We start from the raw sequence: 16,602 nt of genomic DNA on the forward strand, positions 1-16,602 counted from the left end.
AAATTTTGCGCAAAATGCAACAACAGGCGATCAAAAAGTAGCATCTGCGCAAAATTGGTACAGTTAAAAACGTCAGATGCACAAAATAAGATGTCACTGAGCCATAGATACACAAAATGGGAACACTATGGGTTTTGGAAAATGGCGCAAAAAGTGTGCCACTTTTTTTGGACAAACTTCTGATTTTTTTTTAACCTTAGATAAGAGTAAACCTATACATGTTACACCCGACGGATCCCCCCCCCTGCTCCTCAATCTCGGCCGCCGGCTCCTCGTCTCAGAGATGCGTACCGTCAAATATTTTTTTTACAAAAAAAAGCGCTGAGTAAGTGAATTCCTAAAGAATAAAAGTTCTAAAATGGGGTAATTGAAAGGTAATTTTAAAGCTCTTTTGGTACATTATGGCTCTGCAAATGGAGTCTCCAAACAATTTGTGCTCCAAGAATCAAATACCGCTGCCAAATGGTATACAAATTTGTTAATCACGTGTGATGTCTACATGCTCATTGAACCTCTTAATTAATTTATTAAAGAGTATAGTTTTTAAAGTGGGTCATTTATGGGAAGTTCTGCTGTTCAAGCACCCTAGGGGCTTTGCTAATGTGAAATCTCACCTATAAACCATCCCAGCAAAATCTACTCTCCATTATGACACTACTTTTCTTATGAATACCCAAAAAGAAAACAAGAAATTGTCTTAAAAATGTACTTTATTTAAATTATTAGTCAAAAATACTTAAAACATACATAAAAACATGTGTGGTAGGTCAGGATAAACACAGTGGATACAGGGCTTAATATTGGACACAAGATGCAAAAAATACAAAAAACAGCTAAAAGTGTAAATATATAGGAAAATCTCCTTTTTTAGATTATAAAGAAATTCAGCTGTACTTAAATTCTGGTTGGTTCAATAAATAGAGAAACAGGAGTAACCACAAAAAATTAAAGTGTCACATGCATAATGATTACAAAAATCGCTGATTAAATTAGTTTAAAGACAAAGTGTCTCGTGCATAGTAATTAATGGACACAAAAATGCTAATCTAAAGTGACACGTGCATTTATACAGACAAAATATAAAAAAGTTAGAATACCATAAAAATCCATTAGGCAATATACATGTTCACAATGAAAAAGGAACCACGGAAAAAAGCAAGAGGGTTTAAACCGTGGACATGATGCACACCACAGGCAGCAATCAAAAACAGGAGGACAAAAGTGGCTAGTATGCAAAAGTATAACAAATATTTATTTAGTAGTAGACACATCAAATAAAAAGAATATCATGGAGAAGAGAAAAAAAAAAAAAAAAAAAAAAAAAAAAAAAAAAAAAAAAAAAAAAAAAAGAAAAAAAAAAAAAGAAAAAAAAGACATGACATGAAGAAATTGGCACAACAGATGGTAAACAGTTAATGCAAAGGTCTGCACCGGAGGCTAAAATGATGCGATACTGTGCAGTTACAATGAAAGTACAAAATCAATCACAGAAACATACCCAGTGCAGCCGGATTAACAAGTAATAAAGTGCCAGTAGTGCAAACGACAGAGGTCTGGATACCCCCCTAGGAAGGGTAACGCGCGTTTCGCGTGGACAGAGTGACACGCTTCATCAGACCGTGAGGGATATGATTAGCTCCGTTACCAGGAAGTACTAAATGGGCCAGCTGACTCATCACATGGTTACTGAAGCCCAATGAATGGTGGGGAAATCGGCGCATGCGCGGTCGGCGCGGGCGCCCGGGGATGCGCACACAGCGTCAGACAGAGCGTGCACGAGAGGGGGCGTGGTCCCCGGTCCTGCACGCCGCTACCATAGAGACGCCGTCGGGCAATCCGGGACACCAGGCGCGGACCACGCATGCGCACAATACACCATCCGCGTCGAGAAGATAGCAGCTGTAAGTAAAAACCCACAGTAAATAAACACAGAATAGTGCCTGCACGGTGCCGGTAAATCACATGAAAGCGTATAACAATTTAATCCGCAACCAATGAGAATGGAATACAATAATTAGTAAAAGATTGAATATCCATGGCAAGCACTCGTGCGGAGACAAAAAGGCTCTGAAATAAATTCTTCAAACCGACGGTGGTGGTTAAATGCTGGTCACACAGAACGGAGAAGAAAACTGTGAAAAAAATGAAAAATAGGAAAAAATTAAAAACAATATAAAAACAAATAAAATTCTGGAACAGATGCCGGAGAATATCAGACAGGCAGATGTTCCAGAAAAGGAAGGGGGGTGAGGGAAAGAGGATCTACAGGAAGGGGGCAAAGCTAAGGGACTCATTCAGGCCAGCTGGGGTCAAAGAACCCAAGATGGTAATCCACTTAGTTTCCCTTTGGGCAAGGATTTTCCTGATATTACCGCCCCTACTACCGACATGGATTACATCTATACCCTTAATCCTAAGGGACTTACTATTACAATCGTGATGACTACGAAAGTGTCGGGGCAGGGTTTTAAGGGTGGAGATATCCACCACCGTCTTGGCCGCACCAATGTCCCTCACGTGTTCACGGACCCTAACTCGGAGTTCCCGTGAAGTCAGACCTATGTAGACCTTCGGGCAGCCACAAGTGGCATAATAAACCACATTCGAGGTTGCACAGGAAACATAACACCTGATATCGAAAGTGCGGCTGCCGTCTACGGTTGTGAAGGTCTTGCTGCGGGGGACATTGGTGCAGGCAAGACAGTGGCCACATGGAAAACAGCCATGTAGAGGGGCAATCTGGCCAAAGGGGTAGGACACCGCTGGAACGTAATGACTGCGCACAAGGTAGTCTTTAAGGTTCCTAGAGCGTCGTGCCGTCATAAGTGGGTGATCGGATAGATGGGGACTCAAACTCGGGTCGCTCTTAAGAATTGGCCAGTATTTATTCAAAATATCGCGCATCGTTTGCCACTCATGATTAAAAGTTGAAATGAAGCGAACCTCTCCGAAACCCCTATCCCCTCGACCAGAAGGCTGTAGGAGCTCCCGCCTCTGAGTATTCCGAGCCCGATTGTAGCCCTTTTTGATGGAGCGTTGACTGTAGCCCCTAGCAACCAATCTAGAACTAAGATCTTCCGCCTGTGCCTTGAAATTATCAGAGGTGGAACAGATCCGCTTCATTCTGAGAAACTGACCAACCGGGATAGCTTGAATAGTACTGGAGGTGTGAGAGGATGAAGCATGTAAAAGGGAGTTGACCGATGTCGGCTTCCTGAAGACGTCAGTCTGTAGCTGCCGACATGGGTCAACTCCAATGGAAATGTCTAAAAAATCAATCTGCTGTAAATCATATTTGAATGTGAGTTTTAAATTAATGGAATTATGATTCAATGTGTCCATAAATAAGGTAAGCTGCTCCGCTGTACCCTGCCAAAGGATAAATACATCGTCGATGTATCTAATCCAGCACTGCGCATGGGCAGCCGCCTGGACGCCCTCGTCGCCAAAGATGCCCCTCTCCCAATAGCCGAGGAACAAGTTGGCGTACGAAGGCGCACAGGCCGCGCCCATCGCAGTGCCGCGTGTCTGTAAATAAAAACGATCTTTAAAAATGAAAAAATTGTGTGTAAGAATGAAGCGGAGCAGCTCAAGTATAAGTTCACAGAAATGGCCATCCCGGTTGGTGTTGCCCAGAAAGAAGCGGACCGCCTCTAAACCATCCTCATGATTGATGCTAGTATACAGGGCCTCAATGTCTGCTGTCACCAAAAGGGTATCGGTATCCACAAAAATCCCGTCGACCCTGTTCAGGACGTCCGTCGTGTCTTTGGCGTAAGATGGTAAGGTCTCAACGAGTGGCTTAAGATAGTAATCTATGAATCGGCACACTGGATCACAGAGACCATCAATGCCAGACACGATCGGACGCCCCGGTGGGTTTTCGGGATTTTTGTGGATTTTGGGCAGAAGATAAAATGTCGGAATCTTTGGAGAGGTTACAAATAAGCCATCAAAGACTTTTTTAGTGATGATGCCATCCTCGAAAGCTCCCCACAGTATCCGGTGGAGTGAATCGGAGTAATGAACCAGAGGGCTCGACTCCAATCTCAAATAGGTTTGTCTATCACGTAACTGGCGGTATACCTCTTTCTCGTACAGACCGTTAGGCCAAACCACAATGTTTCCTCCCTTGTCCGCCGGTTTTATCTGTACATCATCGAGATTTTGCAAATCCCGGAGTGCCCTCCTCTGTGCATGGTTGAGATTATCAAATCTACGTCTTGTAGAAAGAAGTTTAAATTCATCAGAAACAAGTCTAGTGAAAATCTCTACAGAGGAACAGAGGGACAAGGGAGGAAAACGTGTGGAACGTGGTAGGATGGAAGATGGAAAAACACCCTGTTGGTCTACCTGTTGTTCAGTCAAGAGGTCTTCCAACACCTGGAGAGCTTCTTGTTCGGCCCGGTCAGTAGAGTTAAAGGACAAAGGGTTTTTTGAGTGCAACTTTTTCAACAGGACCTTGCGAGAGAAAATATGGAGGTCCTTTAAGGCTGTAAAGAAATCGAATGAGTTAGTGGGAGAAAAACTGAGACCTTTAGATAATAGTTCGACCTGAATTTGGGAAAGTGAATGTGAAGACAGGTTAATTACCTGTAGAGCATTTTTATGTTGTTGTCTAGTCATGGGGGGATCCGTTGGAGGTCTAGGCGTATCCGCCTGTTTCTTCTTATATCTCCTTTGGGGTATAGGCATCCTATTCCCGGATGTGGAGGGATCATATGCCTCTGTGGAGGATTCCTCACCTGAGGTAAACGACCGTATTGAAGTAGATCTAGAGCGTGATCGGTTCTGATTAAATCGTCTAAACGGTCTAGAACGGTCGGTTGACATCCTCCATTTATAGACCCTGTTGGATTGCAGGTCAAGTTCATCCCGATGGAATTTCTTAATTTTACTGTCCTTGACCTCTTTCTCCCACCTAGACATATCACTCTCAATATCCATCTCAAAAGTTTTAAAGGCCTCCGTACTGAGTCCCGCAACGATCCTGTTTTGTAAATCAACTGTCTCAGTCTCAATAGCCCGGAGTTGTGAGCTGTTAAGATCACATAACAATTGAATAAAACCCTTTGAACAGTTGTTGGCGAAATCTTCCCATTTGTCTTTGAAGGTATTATCATCTATGTCAAATGATGGGAACACCTGGACCCTGAGTCCTCGTGGTATAAGTCCTTGTTGTAGATACCGTTCCAAAAAGGCGCGGTTCCACCATATTTTGGTGCGTTTGTGAATGAGCCCCTTATATTTAGCCACTTCTTCCCGCAGGCTCACCTCACCGGACCTGGCATCTGCACCACCGTCATGTCTGAAAAAATCATTGAGCTGAGACCGCCACGTCTCTTCTCGCACATGGAAATCCATAGCCAAAAATGGAGACACTGTGCAAAACACAGAAAGCAAAGTTAGAATACCATAAAAATCCATTAGGCAATATACATGTTCACAATGAAAAAGGAACCACGGAAAAAAGCAAGAGGGTTTAAACCGTGGACATGTGTTTATTTACTGTGGGTTTTTACTTACAGCTGCTATCTTCTCGACGCGGATGGTGTATTGTGCGCATGCGTGGTCCGCGCCTGGTGTCCCGGATTGCCCGACGGCGTCTCTATGGTAGCGGCGTGCAGGACTGGGGACCACGCCCCCTCTCGTGCACGCTCTGTCTGACGCTGTGTGCGCATCCCCGGGCGCCCGCGCCGACCGCGCATGCGCCGATTTCCCCACCATTCATTGGGCTTCAGTAACCATGTGATGAGTCAGCTGGCCCATTTAGTACTTCCTGGTAACGGAGCTAATCATATCCCTCACGGTCTGATGAAGCGTGTCACTCTGTCCACGCGAAACGCGCGTTACCCTTCCTAGGGGGGTATCCAGACCTCTGTCGTTTGCACTACTGGCACTTTATTACTTGTTAATCCGGCTGCACTGGGTATGTTTCTGTGATTGATTTTGTACTTTCATTGTAACTGCACAGTATCGCATCATTTTAGCCTCCGGTGCAGACCTTTGCATTAACTGTTTACCATCTGTTGTGCCAATTTCTTCATGTCATGTCTTTTTTCTCTTCTCCATGATATTCTTTTTATTTGATGTGTCTACTACTAAATAAATATTTGTTATACTTTTGCATACTAGCCACTTTTGTCCTCCTGTTTTTGAAAATATAAAAAAGGTTTTATTATCTGAAAGTGTCGGGTGTGCAAGATATCCCCAAACCGATATATTCTTGTAAATATATATATTCATATATATGCCAACTTAAAACTTTATACAATAGATGAGCTAATAGCTTCAAAGTTAATAAAGTGCTTAAATATAAGAATTAAATGACATCGTTGTGGGAAATACCGCAAACCCGGCACTACAAATCACAGAATTCCCCCTTAGAATAACACATTTAAATTACTCCCAAAAAGCAAAGCTTCTCACAAAATAGCAGAGCATATGTGAATTATAGTCCAATATTACCCGTGTCAATACAGCCACTGTACAGAGTCCCTCTGATGCGTTTCACTACAGCATCATGATTAGATGACTAGAAAAAAGTTAGCTCCTCCTCCGCAGTGTACACCCTCTGACTGACCAGGAAGTAAGCCAGTTTAGTGTGAAAGTAGTAGGAGAAGCTGTAGCTGTAGAATATGGCACGCATGAGAAAAAAATCTAAATCAAAACAGGGCAGGAGCTGTGTCCCCCAATGAAGGCTCAGAGAAAAAGATTTTACGGTGAGTACACAAAAATCTTCCTTTCTCTCTCGCCTTATTGGGGGACACAGGACCATGGGACGTCCCAAAGCAGTCCCTGGGTGGGAAGAAAACCCAGTAACAACTGGTAAGGTCAGATAAACTGGCTGAACATAACTATAAAGGTAACTTAAAAGTGGGGTCCCTCTGAGTCAGAGGTAAGGCACCGCCACCTGCAAAACCTGTCTCCCTAGAGCAGCATCTGCAGAAGCCTGCGTATGTACTCTGTAAAACCTGGTGAACGTGTGGACACTGGACCAGGTGGCGGCTTTGCAAAGTTGAGCTGCCAAAATTTGATGGCGAACAGCCCAAGAAGCTGTCACCGCTCGGGTGGAATAAGCCTTGACCTCTCTCGGGAAGGTGACGCCTTTGACCCTGTACGCCTCTCGGATAACTAATCTAATCCAATGACCAATCGTGGACTTTTGAGGCTGAAGCACCCTTCTTGCGCCCTTCTGGCAAGGAGTGTGTCTGATTTGCAGTACAGCGCAGCTCGAGAGATATAAATCCTCACAGTCCTGACAAGATCTAGATTATGTTGGGACTTCACAAATGAATGAACTGGAGTAGGGCAGAATGAAGGCAAGACGATCTCATTTAGGCCCGTTTCACACGTCAGTGAAAAACACAGACGTTTTTCACTGGCGTGTAAAACACGCACATGTCCCTGCGTGTGCCGTGAATCTCGGCACACGTGGGTTGTCTAAGTGCAATCTGGGCTCCGTTCTCCGTGGCCCGTGATTGCACTTAAAGATTCACTCACCTGCGCCCGCTCCCGCTGTCCATGGTGCTGATCGCTCCCGCGACCCAGCATCCAGCCGGCGGTGACCCCCGCAGCAGCTGCTTTCGGGTCGGCTGTGTCGCGCATAATGAATATGCGCGACAGTTATCAGCCGGCTTAGAAGCAGCAGGGAAAACGGGCTGCAGAGGACATCACTGGACGCCGGGTGAGTTAAAATGTTTTTTATTTTAAAAGCACGTTTTTTTCTGGCACGTGTTTCACGGACCACACCACTGCGTGGTCCGTGGAACATCAGTGATGCCAGAAAAAATTGACATGTCTCCGTGCAGCAATCACGCACACGCAGGTACGCTGCACGGAGACACGTGCAGCGAAAAATCACTGACGTGTGAGCAGACCCATTCATTATAATGGGTCTGCGTATGTCAGTGATTCTGGTACGTTTAAAAAAAAGCACAAACGTCCCAGAATCACTGACGTGTGAAAGGGGCCTTAGATGAAAGGGAGAAACTACATTTGGGAGGAATGACGGGGAGGGCTGAAAAAAACCAATCTTGTCCTGGTGAAAAACCAGGTAGAGAACTCAGCAGGAGAGAGTCGCCAATTCCAAAACTCGCCTCACCGATGTGATAGCCGCAAAAAATGCGACTTTCCAGGAAAGTAAGAAGCAAGACCTCTCGCACTGGTTCAAAAGGCGCTTGTGGAAGGACTCCTAAAACCAGACTAAGATCCCCTGGATCTAGGGCTGACAATAGGGGGGAACCAAGTGGGTAGCCCCCTGAAGAAGGTACGAATCTGAGCTAGAGCCGCTAGCTGCTATTGGAAAAAACAACCAAAAGGAGGGAAAAACTGTCCCTTGAGGGTACTGAGGGCTAGTCTAGAATCCAGTCCTACCCGATAAAAAGGTCAGGATGTTGGATAAGGAAAAGGTAAGCGGCGACTTTCCATGTTGTTCGCACCAGGGAGAAATGATCTCTAGGTTCTTTGATAAATGCGAGCCTAGGAGAGCTTTCTAGCATTCATAATAGAAGAAATGCCCTGCGACAGAATATCTGGGTGGTCGGGAAGCCACCCAGAAGTGTCGACTAGTAGCTGGCTAGTAGCTGGACAAGTTCCAAATACCAGGCCCTCCTGGGCCAATCTGGAGCTACTAGTATCACCAAGATTCCCTCCACCTTGACCTTCTTGATCACCTTCGAGATGATGAGAAACGGAGGAAATATGTAAGGGAGCTGAAACTGGGACCACGGCAGGACCAGGGCGTCAGAGCCTATTGCCTGAGGGTCGTGGGAGTGAGCTATAAGGTGTGAACCTTGGCATTTTGATGAGATGCCATGTGGTCCACGTGTGGGAGACCTCACCTGTGGCAGATCCGCTGGAATACCTTGTCGTGGAGAGACCACTCTCCCACTGCCAGATGTTGTCTGCTTAGGAAGTCCGCAGCCCAGTTTTCTACCCCTGGGATGCGAACTGCGAAGGTGGCAGAGGCGTGTTTCTCTGCCCAATGAAGGATCTTGGAGACTTCCTCCATCACTGCTAAGCTGCAAATCCCTCCTTAATGATTTATGTATGCCACTGCAGTGGCGCTGTCAGATTGAATCCGAATCGGGCAATTCGAGAGAAGTGGAAGTAACTCTTGCAGAGCCAGAAATATGACCCTTAGGTCCAAAATGTTGATCGGGAGGGAGCGTACCGCAGAAACCAGCGACCCTGAACCGTGTGATGATAGAACACAGCTCCCCAACCTGTCAGGCTCGTGTCTGTTATGACAACGTGCCAGTGAATTGGGAGGAAGGATCTCCCTTGGGAGAGCGAGGAGTGATGGGTCCACCAGAAGAGGGAGTGAGTGAGCCGCTGTGTAAGATGCGCGCTACCATCGTGGGCGTATCCGCAGCCTCAGGGTGTCAGAGCAGGAAAAAAGCCCACTTCAATTACCATCCTACAGCGTTGTGAGGAGCAGTATTACCCCCCACCGTTTGTGGGCTGAACACCTGCAGCGCGAGAAAAACAGCTTTCTGCATCCTCACACAGAGCTGAGAGGAGCGGTATGGCCCCCACCTTATTATGGGCAGGACACCTGCAGCACAGACATCAGCTTCTCCCATGGAGGAGCAGAGACAGCCTCCACCCTTGCAAGTGCTGAACACAGAGGAAGGGGGGCATGGCCAGCAGTCACTGTAGGCCGAAGCCGGACCTAAATTAATGTCTGTCCGAAAACGCTCTGGGGACAGCGCGGTGCTGTAGAGCAGATGCCGCTGAAGCAAAAAGACCTTCTTCTCACTGCTCATGCTGAGAAAGGACCTGCCTGGAGAGGATGATGATCCCTACCTTCGTCCAAGGGGTCTGTGGAAGCCGCGCTGACCAGGTAACAACCAGAGGGGTGCAGACTTCAGCTCCACTGCTCCACGTAGCAATCCAGTCCTGGGAACCGCATACATTGCCACACTTGGTGCTGCTTGCCTAGAAGCGCAATGAGTGGGAGATCTCTCATCGCTGCCTGCCTAGAGGCACGGTGAGGGGGGAGCTTGAGCGGACGTAAATATGGGGGCTCTGGGCACCGGGGTGACCCAGAGCATACAATGTTCGGCCACTTGGGAAGGGGGGAGACCTGGTGACCAAGCACCCTTTTACTCTCTTCCCGCATAAGGGGTGAGCAGGAGTGTGAGACACCCTGTCGCCCATCTGTGGCTAAAAAATGCGCCTAAGAAAAAAGAAAAAAGGGGTTGACATGGGCCTGATAACCGGCCCATGTCCACCTCCTCGGACACTAAGCAAAAAACTGGCTTACTTTCTGGTCAGTCAGAGGGTGTACACTGTGGAGGAGGAGCTAACTTTTTTTCTTAGTTTGCCTAGTGTCAACTCCTGGAAACAGCAGCATACACCCATGGTCCTGTGTCCCCCAATAAATCGAGAGAGAAAATTCAATTTATGAAATAAGTTAAAAATACTGCTAGTTTACTTATGTTAGGATATACTCACATAGGACTACAAAATGATCTTAATATTTAGGAATTTGTGTTTTGTTCTCTTATTTTGATATCCAGTGTATGTCTTCGTTCTGTTGCTAACAGAAGAAAAAAACACCTTTGCACTCACCTTTCCTAGCTCCCACATTGTGCGGTGTCCTCCTTTGCATCTGACGTTCGGTGGCCGGCAGCAGACATCGGCGTCCGTGCTAAGGAACGCATTAGGTCACTGTAATTCGCCCACAGTTATGGTACCACTGACGTTAGCCGCTGGCCACTGTTTGACTGGCAGCATGTATTGTGGTGCAGGGATCCGACGGGTTTCTGCACCACAATGTATTTCAGCTGGATATGCGCCCTCAGGCACACTAGCAACTGATGCCACACCTAGACGCAGTCGTGACCCCTTCGACCATTATGCCCCTGCAGAACAGTAATATAGGAAATAATGTTTTGAGAATTTCAAAGACCAACAGAGTAAATAAATCCTCAATTTTTACCTGAAATTGTAGACCCAAGGATCCATACCTATGGCACTGAAAATTCACATATAAAATATTATAATGTCTAATCCCGCTTAGTAATCAAATATAGAAGACCTTTTTGTCAAATCTGTAGAACGTTTTTAAAGAATGTTTTTGTTTCAGTACATTACATTTTTTTCCTTGCTCACTAATACAATGCAGAAAACAGTGTTTTCCTGAAAAAGATACATGGCAAGAAACCCCTTAAACGAGGCAGATATTTTTATAATGCATTTCTTAAGCCTGCTTTACACGTTACGATTCTGCATACGATATCGTATGCGATCGTACCCGCCCCCATCGTATGTGCGGCACGTTCAATTTGTTGAATGTGCCACACAAACGATTACCCCCGTCACACATACTTACCCGACCATATGACTTCGATGTCGGCGGCGAACGTCCACTTCATGGAGTGGGAGGGACGTTCTGCGTCACATCGACGTCACGCGGCAGCCGGCCAATAGAAGCGGAAGGGTGGAGATGAGCGGGACGTAAACATCCCGCCCACCTCTTTCCTTACACATTGCCGGCTGGAGCCGCGGGAGGCAGGTAAGATCTGTTCAATGTTCCTGGGGTGTCACACACTGCGATGTGTGCTGCCTCGGGAACATTGAACAACCCGACGTGCAATTCTTCAGGATTTAACGATGTGTATGCGATGAACGTTTTAACGTTCAATCACAATCGCACGTAGATGTTACATGCTACAATGTAACTTACGATGCCGGATGTGCGTCACTTACGACGTGACCCCGCCGACACATCGTAAGATATATTGTAGCGTGTAAAGTGGGCTTTACTGCTCCAAATTGAGTACTCTGATTCTAAAAGAAGTGTTCCTATTACAGATGTGTGTGGCATCGTCAACAGGCTTGGGAGCCCAGCAATTTACACAATTTGGAAATTTGCCAATGAAAAGATCTGAACATGTGCCGCTAAGTCTTTATTTTGTCTATTTCCGTACATAGTTGCGTGAGTTCATGTGACGCCCTGGACTAGTCAGGTCGTCACAGGGTTCTGCACAATCTGTCTCTCCCCGTGCAGGACTCAAACCCCCATGGTTCTGGGTCCCTATCTTACGGTACTGCCTCCACCAGCATCCACAAATCCTAGTTACACCTCGCACCACACCTTGTCAGGCACACCAGTGGGCTGCTTAAGCTGGAATAGGGCCGCCCACCTAGGGGTCAGGCAGGGAGGTGGGAGGTGACAAGTCAGTCGACTCCAGGGGAGCAAAGAGAACAGAAGTAGGCCTCGAGCTGTAAGGAGCTCGAGGAAGCTGGGAGTTGGAGCTCCCAGGGGAAAAGCAGACTAGGTCGCAGATGGTGGTCTGGACCAGGAGGATTCGGAGTCCCGGTCATGGGAGATTGGGACTGGGTGATTGGCTAGTCTTAGAGGATAGCCAGCAGCCGCAGTTCAATAGCCGGGCTGGGACCGAAGGCACATCGGGGTACATGGACTCTAGGTCGGGGAGAAGCTTCAAGCAACTGCTTGACCCATGCTGAGTCAGTACAAACAGGTAATCCCAAAGGCTGACTAGGGTGTGTACGCACAGACACGAAGTAACCAGGACACACACACCGCTTAGAGGAGACCCCCAGGCAGACCCAGGAGGGGGTGTAGCCCTTGCGTCTCAGCTAGTGGTGGGTAGTGGGACTGGAAGCTAGGGAGTGTGCAGTGGCAGTCAAAGGAGTAGGAGTGGAGCAGCCGAGTCTGAGGTGTAGAGCTGAAGAGGAGGACACTAGTCAGACCCTGCACCTATAGTGGCTGCTGGCGGGGGAGTTCAGTCACAGAAGTTGGAAGGAAAGACGCTGGGGAAAATCAGCTAGACTGGAGGACATTGAAGGGAACCAGCTGGTCGTGTACGGAGATTTCTGGAGGACTAGGCATGCAGGGGAAACAGGTTCCCGAAGTAGGCTCACGTTTAACTACCTACTAAACATGCCGGTGGGGTGGACAACCAGTCCCACACCAACCATCACAGAGCCCGAGCATCAGCAGCAACGAGGGGGCCCATAAGGAGGATTGAGCCTGGAGCCATCTTAACCTTGGTCCACGCTGTCGCTGACATCAAATGGGTCAGAAAGGGGAGGAAGGCAGCCGCGACTTCCCTGGACGGATCCCATGGAACTCTAAGGAGTACTTTACATGCTGCGACATTGCTAGCATCGGCTAGCGATGTCACGTGCGATAGCACCCGCCCGCATCGGTGGCACGATATGTGGTGATCGCTGCCGTAGAGAACATTATTGCTACGGCAGCGTTACACGCACATACCTATGCAGCGACGTCGCTGTGACCGGCGAACCGCCTCCTTTCTAAGGGGGCGGTTCGTTCAGCGTCACAGCGACATCACAGCAGCGTCACTGAACCACCGCCCAATAGAAAAGGAGGGGAGATGAGCGGCCAGAACATGCCACCCACCTCCTTCCTTCCTCCTTTTCCGGTGGACACAGGTAAGAAGATGTTTGTCGTTCCAGCGACATCACACTTAGCGATGTGTGCTGCCTCAGGAATGACAAACAACATTGTACATGCAGCAGAAACAATAATTGGGAATAGGGGGACATGTCACCGATGAGCGATTTCAATGTTTTTGCGACGATTCAAAATCGCTCATAGGTGTCACAAGCATTGCTAAAGCGGCTGGATGTGCGTCACAAATTCTGTGACCCCAACGAGATTGCTTTAGCGATATCGTAGCGTGTAAAGCCACCCTTAGTCAGGGATTGTCCGAAACAAAAGAAGTGCTAGGAAGGCGAGTCAGCAGTCACCCCTGGATCAGCCTGAAGGATACCTGGTTCCACCTGGCTCATCATAGCATCGCCCGGGTTGCCTCACTCTACCATCAGAAAGTGAGTAAAACCCCTGAAAGACATTGCTGCCTGTGTGTGAGTTCTTCTGCGACCTGCCTGTGGTACTACACACTTACACCTGAGTCCCTGGGGCCAGCCTCACTCTCGGGAGGCCATAACACCAGACTGCATTTACCATCAGCCCAAAATGCTCTCTAAACTGCAGTGGCGGTCACCCCCTGACCACGATTACCGAGAGTGGCGTCATGATTCCTATTGAAGTTAACCTGACATACCTGTTGCCGGAAGATTCCCAGCACATGAACCTGCAGGTGAGGGGGCTTCACACAACCCGGCAATTAACCTGTGGAGGACAGGGCCTATATGGACTGTTCCCACAAAGCTTAGAGATCAGGGGCATTAGCGCAACGAGGGGGATAGGGCTTTCCAAGCAAAGCAGCCCACTGAAATCCCAAGCGTGAGCTCCTGAGAGCAAGCTCCTTTGCTACTCCTAGCAGGGAGTGGGGCCCGTAAAGCTCCAAGCTGACGGGCCAACTAAACACTCCAAAATACAGTGCCAGGAGGCAGGTCACAGACCACCAGGCAGTACAACAGGGAATGGGACCCGGACGAGCTGCCCAAGAGGACAGTGGCACCCAGAGACTTGGTTTACTACGTTGACAGCGTCTGCTTTCTTGCTGAGTGAGTACCCGATTAGCCCCTGCTCCCAAGCAGCCCTGTGCTCCCCCTGCACTGTCGCCAACCATCCAGAGTACCGTGGCCTTTCCTTACCCGTGGAGGGTAACGTCATCTAGCTGCCCCACTCCATCACCCCGAGTACTCCCAACGACAGCGGTGGTACTCCCTATTACCGCACACCACGGGTGGCGTCACAAACTATATCTCCCCTGTAAATACCCCCTTCTTCACTCGAGTGTAGGCCCTAGCCCCCGGGTCTGGAGACGCTCGAGCCACAAGTAATCACCTCCGGATCCGAGCGGTTCGACCGCTGCAGGGGCGGCACATTGACAATTGATGGATATCTTGTAAATATCAATATACTGGAAGTAGCTTTCTCTAGAACATTCCCATATAAGCTGTAGTTGAGTCTACGTAACACTATTTACAATGTGTTAATTTTATGTGTTGATTGATGTCTATGACAACTTTCATTTATTGAGAAAGCTGAGAATATCAGCAGACAGGCTTGTTGTGAAATATAGCAATGTGTTCTCCGTGCCTTGATTCACAAGGCATATCAAACAATGTTTTACAAATCAGGGTTCATTGTAAAATGTAATAAAGATACTTAATTCCCAGGCCTTATGCTATTTCTTTATAAAGCAGTGTTTCTAGTAATTATCTCCTTTTCAATTTCAAGTTTAACTTTGATGGAGCTGCTTGTTGTTAGACTTTTATTTCAGTAATAATATATATGTATTAGAAAATGACTGAGCTGAATTAGTATTACTTTTTCCTTGTAATTCACATTATGTGTGCCATACAAATTTATGAACTGATTATACCAAGGAAAAGGGAAATTAAAAAAATAAATGTCAGAGTATTAGATTAATTCACATAAGCCTAGAATCACATATGCCGTCTTGGCTTAGTTTTTTTGACTCATAGCTAGTAATATGTACAATAAGAAGGAAACACTTTCCAAAAAATATTGGCATGTAGTAGGAGTAGGATGGTCAACTGGCAAGTGACAAATTTGCTCCACAAAACTAGCAAAAACATTATAAGAAATGTATACTTGCTTATAGTACATACTAGCTGTAGTACCCGGCATTGCCCGGGATAGTAACTGTCTCTCTGTCTCTCTCCCAGTCTCTGTCTGTGTCGCTGTCTGTCTGTCTCTCTGTCTGTCTCTCTATCTCTGTGTCTGTCTCTATGTTTGTGTCTGTCTGCTTCTCTCTTTGCCCGTCTGTCTCTTTGCCCGTCTGTCTCTTTGCCCGGCTGTCTCTTTCCAGGGCTGTCTGTTTCAAGGGCTGTCTCTTTCTAGGTCTCTCTTTGGTGGTCTATCTTTCTGTCTCTTTCCAGGGCTGCCTCTTACTTTGTCTGTCTGTCTGTCTTTTTCTGTCTCTCTCTATCCATCTCACCACCGACATCATATTACCTCAAACAGAAGCTTCTTATACTAACAGTTTATTTTGTTCCTATAGCAACCACTGACAGTTGCTATTTATAGCCTGTAGTTCCCACCTCTATTCAGTTTAATAGAGGCAGGATTTTTGGAGAGTAAGTGTAAAGCGCGGGGTTACATTTTCCCGCCCAAACATAGTCTATGACGTTTCCTGAGTCACATGGGGTGGCTGTAAGAAAAGCAAACCTGCCACCTGGCAGGGAGATGTAGCCTAAATCCTAAATATGATATGTTGTATAGCAAGGATTTAAAATATAACTTTTAATAAATATAATGATAAAATAAATCAACGTGCAAAGTGAAGTATAATAAAAGGAAGGATCTCACCCAGTTCTTCTCCTGAGGGATCCACACCACTGTATAATCCAAGGCGGGCGGACACCAGACCAATGATGTAAAGCAGGGGATAAACAGTACAGTTACATTACCCCTGTCGTGCCCCTGCAATAGCTTCCGCCCTTACAAGGGCAGCACCCAAGTCAGGATAACTACCCCAATAAATACACAAAACCCCTCCCAACGCGTTTCCCTCTCCGTGTGACCGGAGAGTTCCTCAGGGGAGAAAAAGAAGGTAAAGCCTGCAGTGGCAGGTCAATACATTACACTACTTGCTTTCAGTCAGTGTGTTCACACACCGCTTTAAGTGTATGTGCTAATGGCCAGTGGGACGCTGCATACTGCCA

At 47.0% G+C, this 16,602-nt stretch overlaps 2 protein-coding genes across 2 annotated transcripts in view; both read right to left on the reverse strand.

Moving 5' to 3' along the window:
* The window catches only part of RXFP1 (relaxin family peptide receptor 1), a 492,164-nt gene that overhangs the window by 196,633 nt on the left and 278,929 nt on the right, over positions 1-16,602 (reverse strand). The gene's annotated exons all lie outside the window — the stretch shown is intronic.
* On the reverse strand, positions 1,846-5,426 carry LOC142310072 (uncharacterized). The gene is made up of 3 exons (XM_075347542.1): positions 4,594-5,426; positions 4,354-4,493; positions 1,846-2,132 (listed from the first exon to the last, which is right to left on the reverse strand). Exons 1-2 carry the CDS (start codon positions 5,362-5,364, stop codon positions 4,488-4,490), a joined length of 777 nt encoding a protein of 258 aa, XP_075203657.1. The 5' UTR covers positions 5,365-5,426; the 3' UTR covers positions 1,846-2,132; positions 4,354-4,487.

This window comes from Anomaloglossus baeobatrachus, chromosome 1 (genome assembly GCF_048569485.1).
Source record: "Anomaloglossus baeobatrachus isolate aAnoBae1 chromosome 1, aAnoBae1.hap1, whole genome shotgun sequence".
NCBI lineage: Eukaryota > Metazoa > Chordata > Amphibia > Anura > Aromobatidae > Anomaloglossus > Anomaloglossus baeobatrachus.

Bases quoted from the DNA above. Each gene is read 5' to 3' on its own strand.
- LOC142310072 (XM_075347542.1), bottom strand. From the start codon at position 5,364: ATGGATTTCCATGTGCGAGAAGAGACGTGGCGGTCTCAGCTCAATGAT.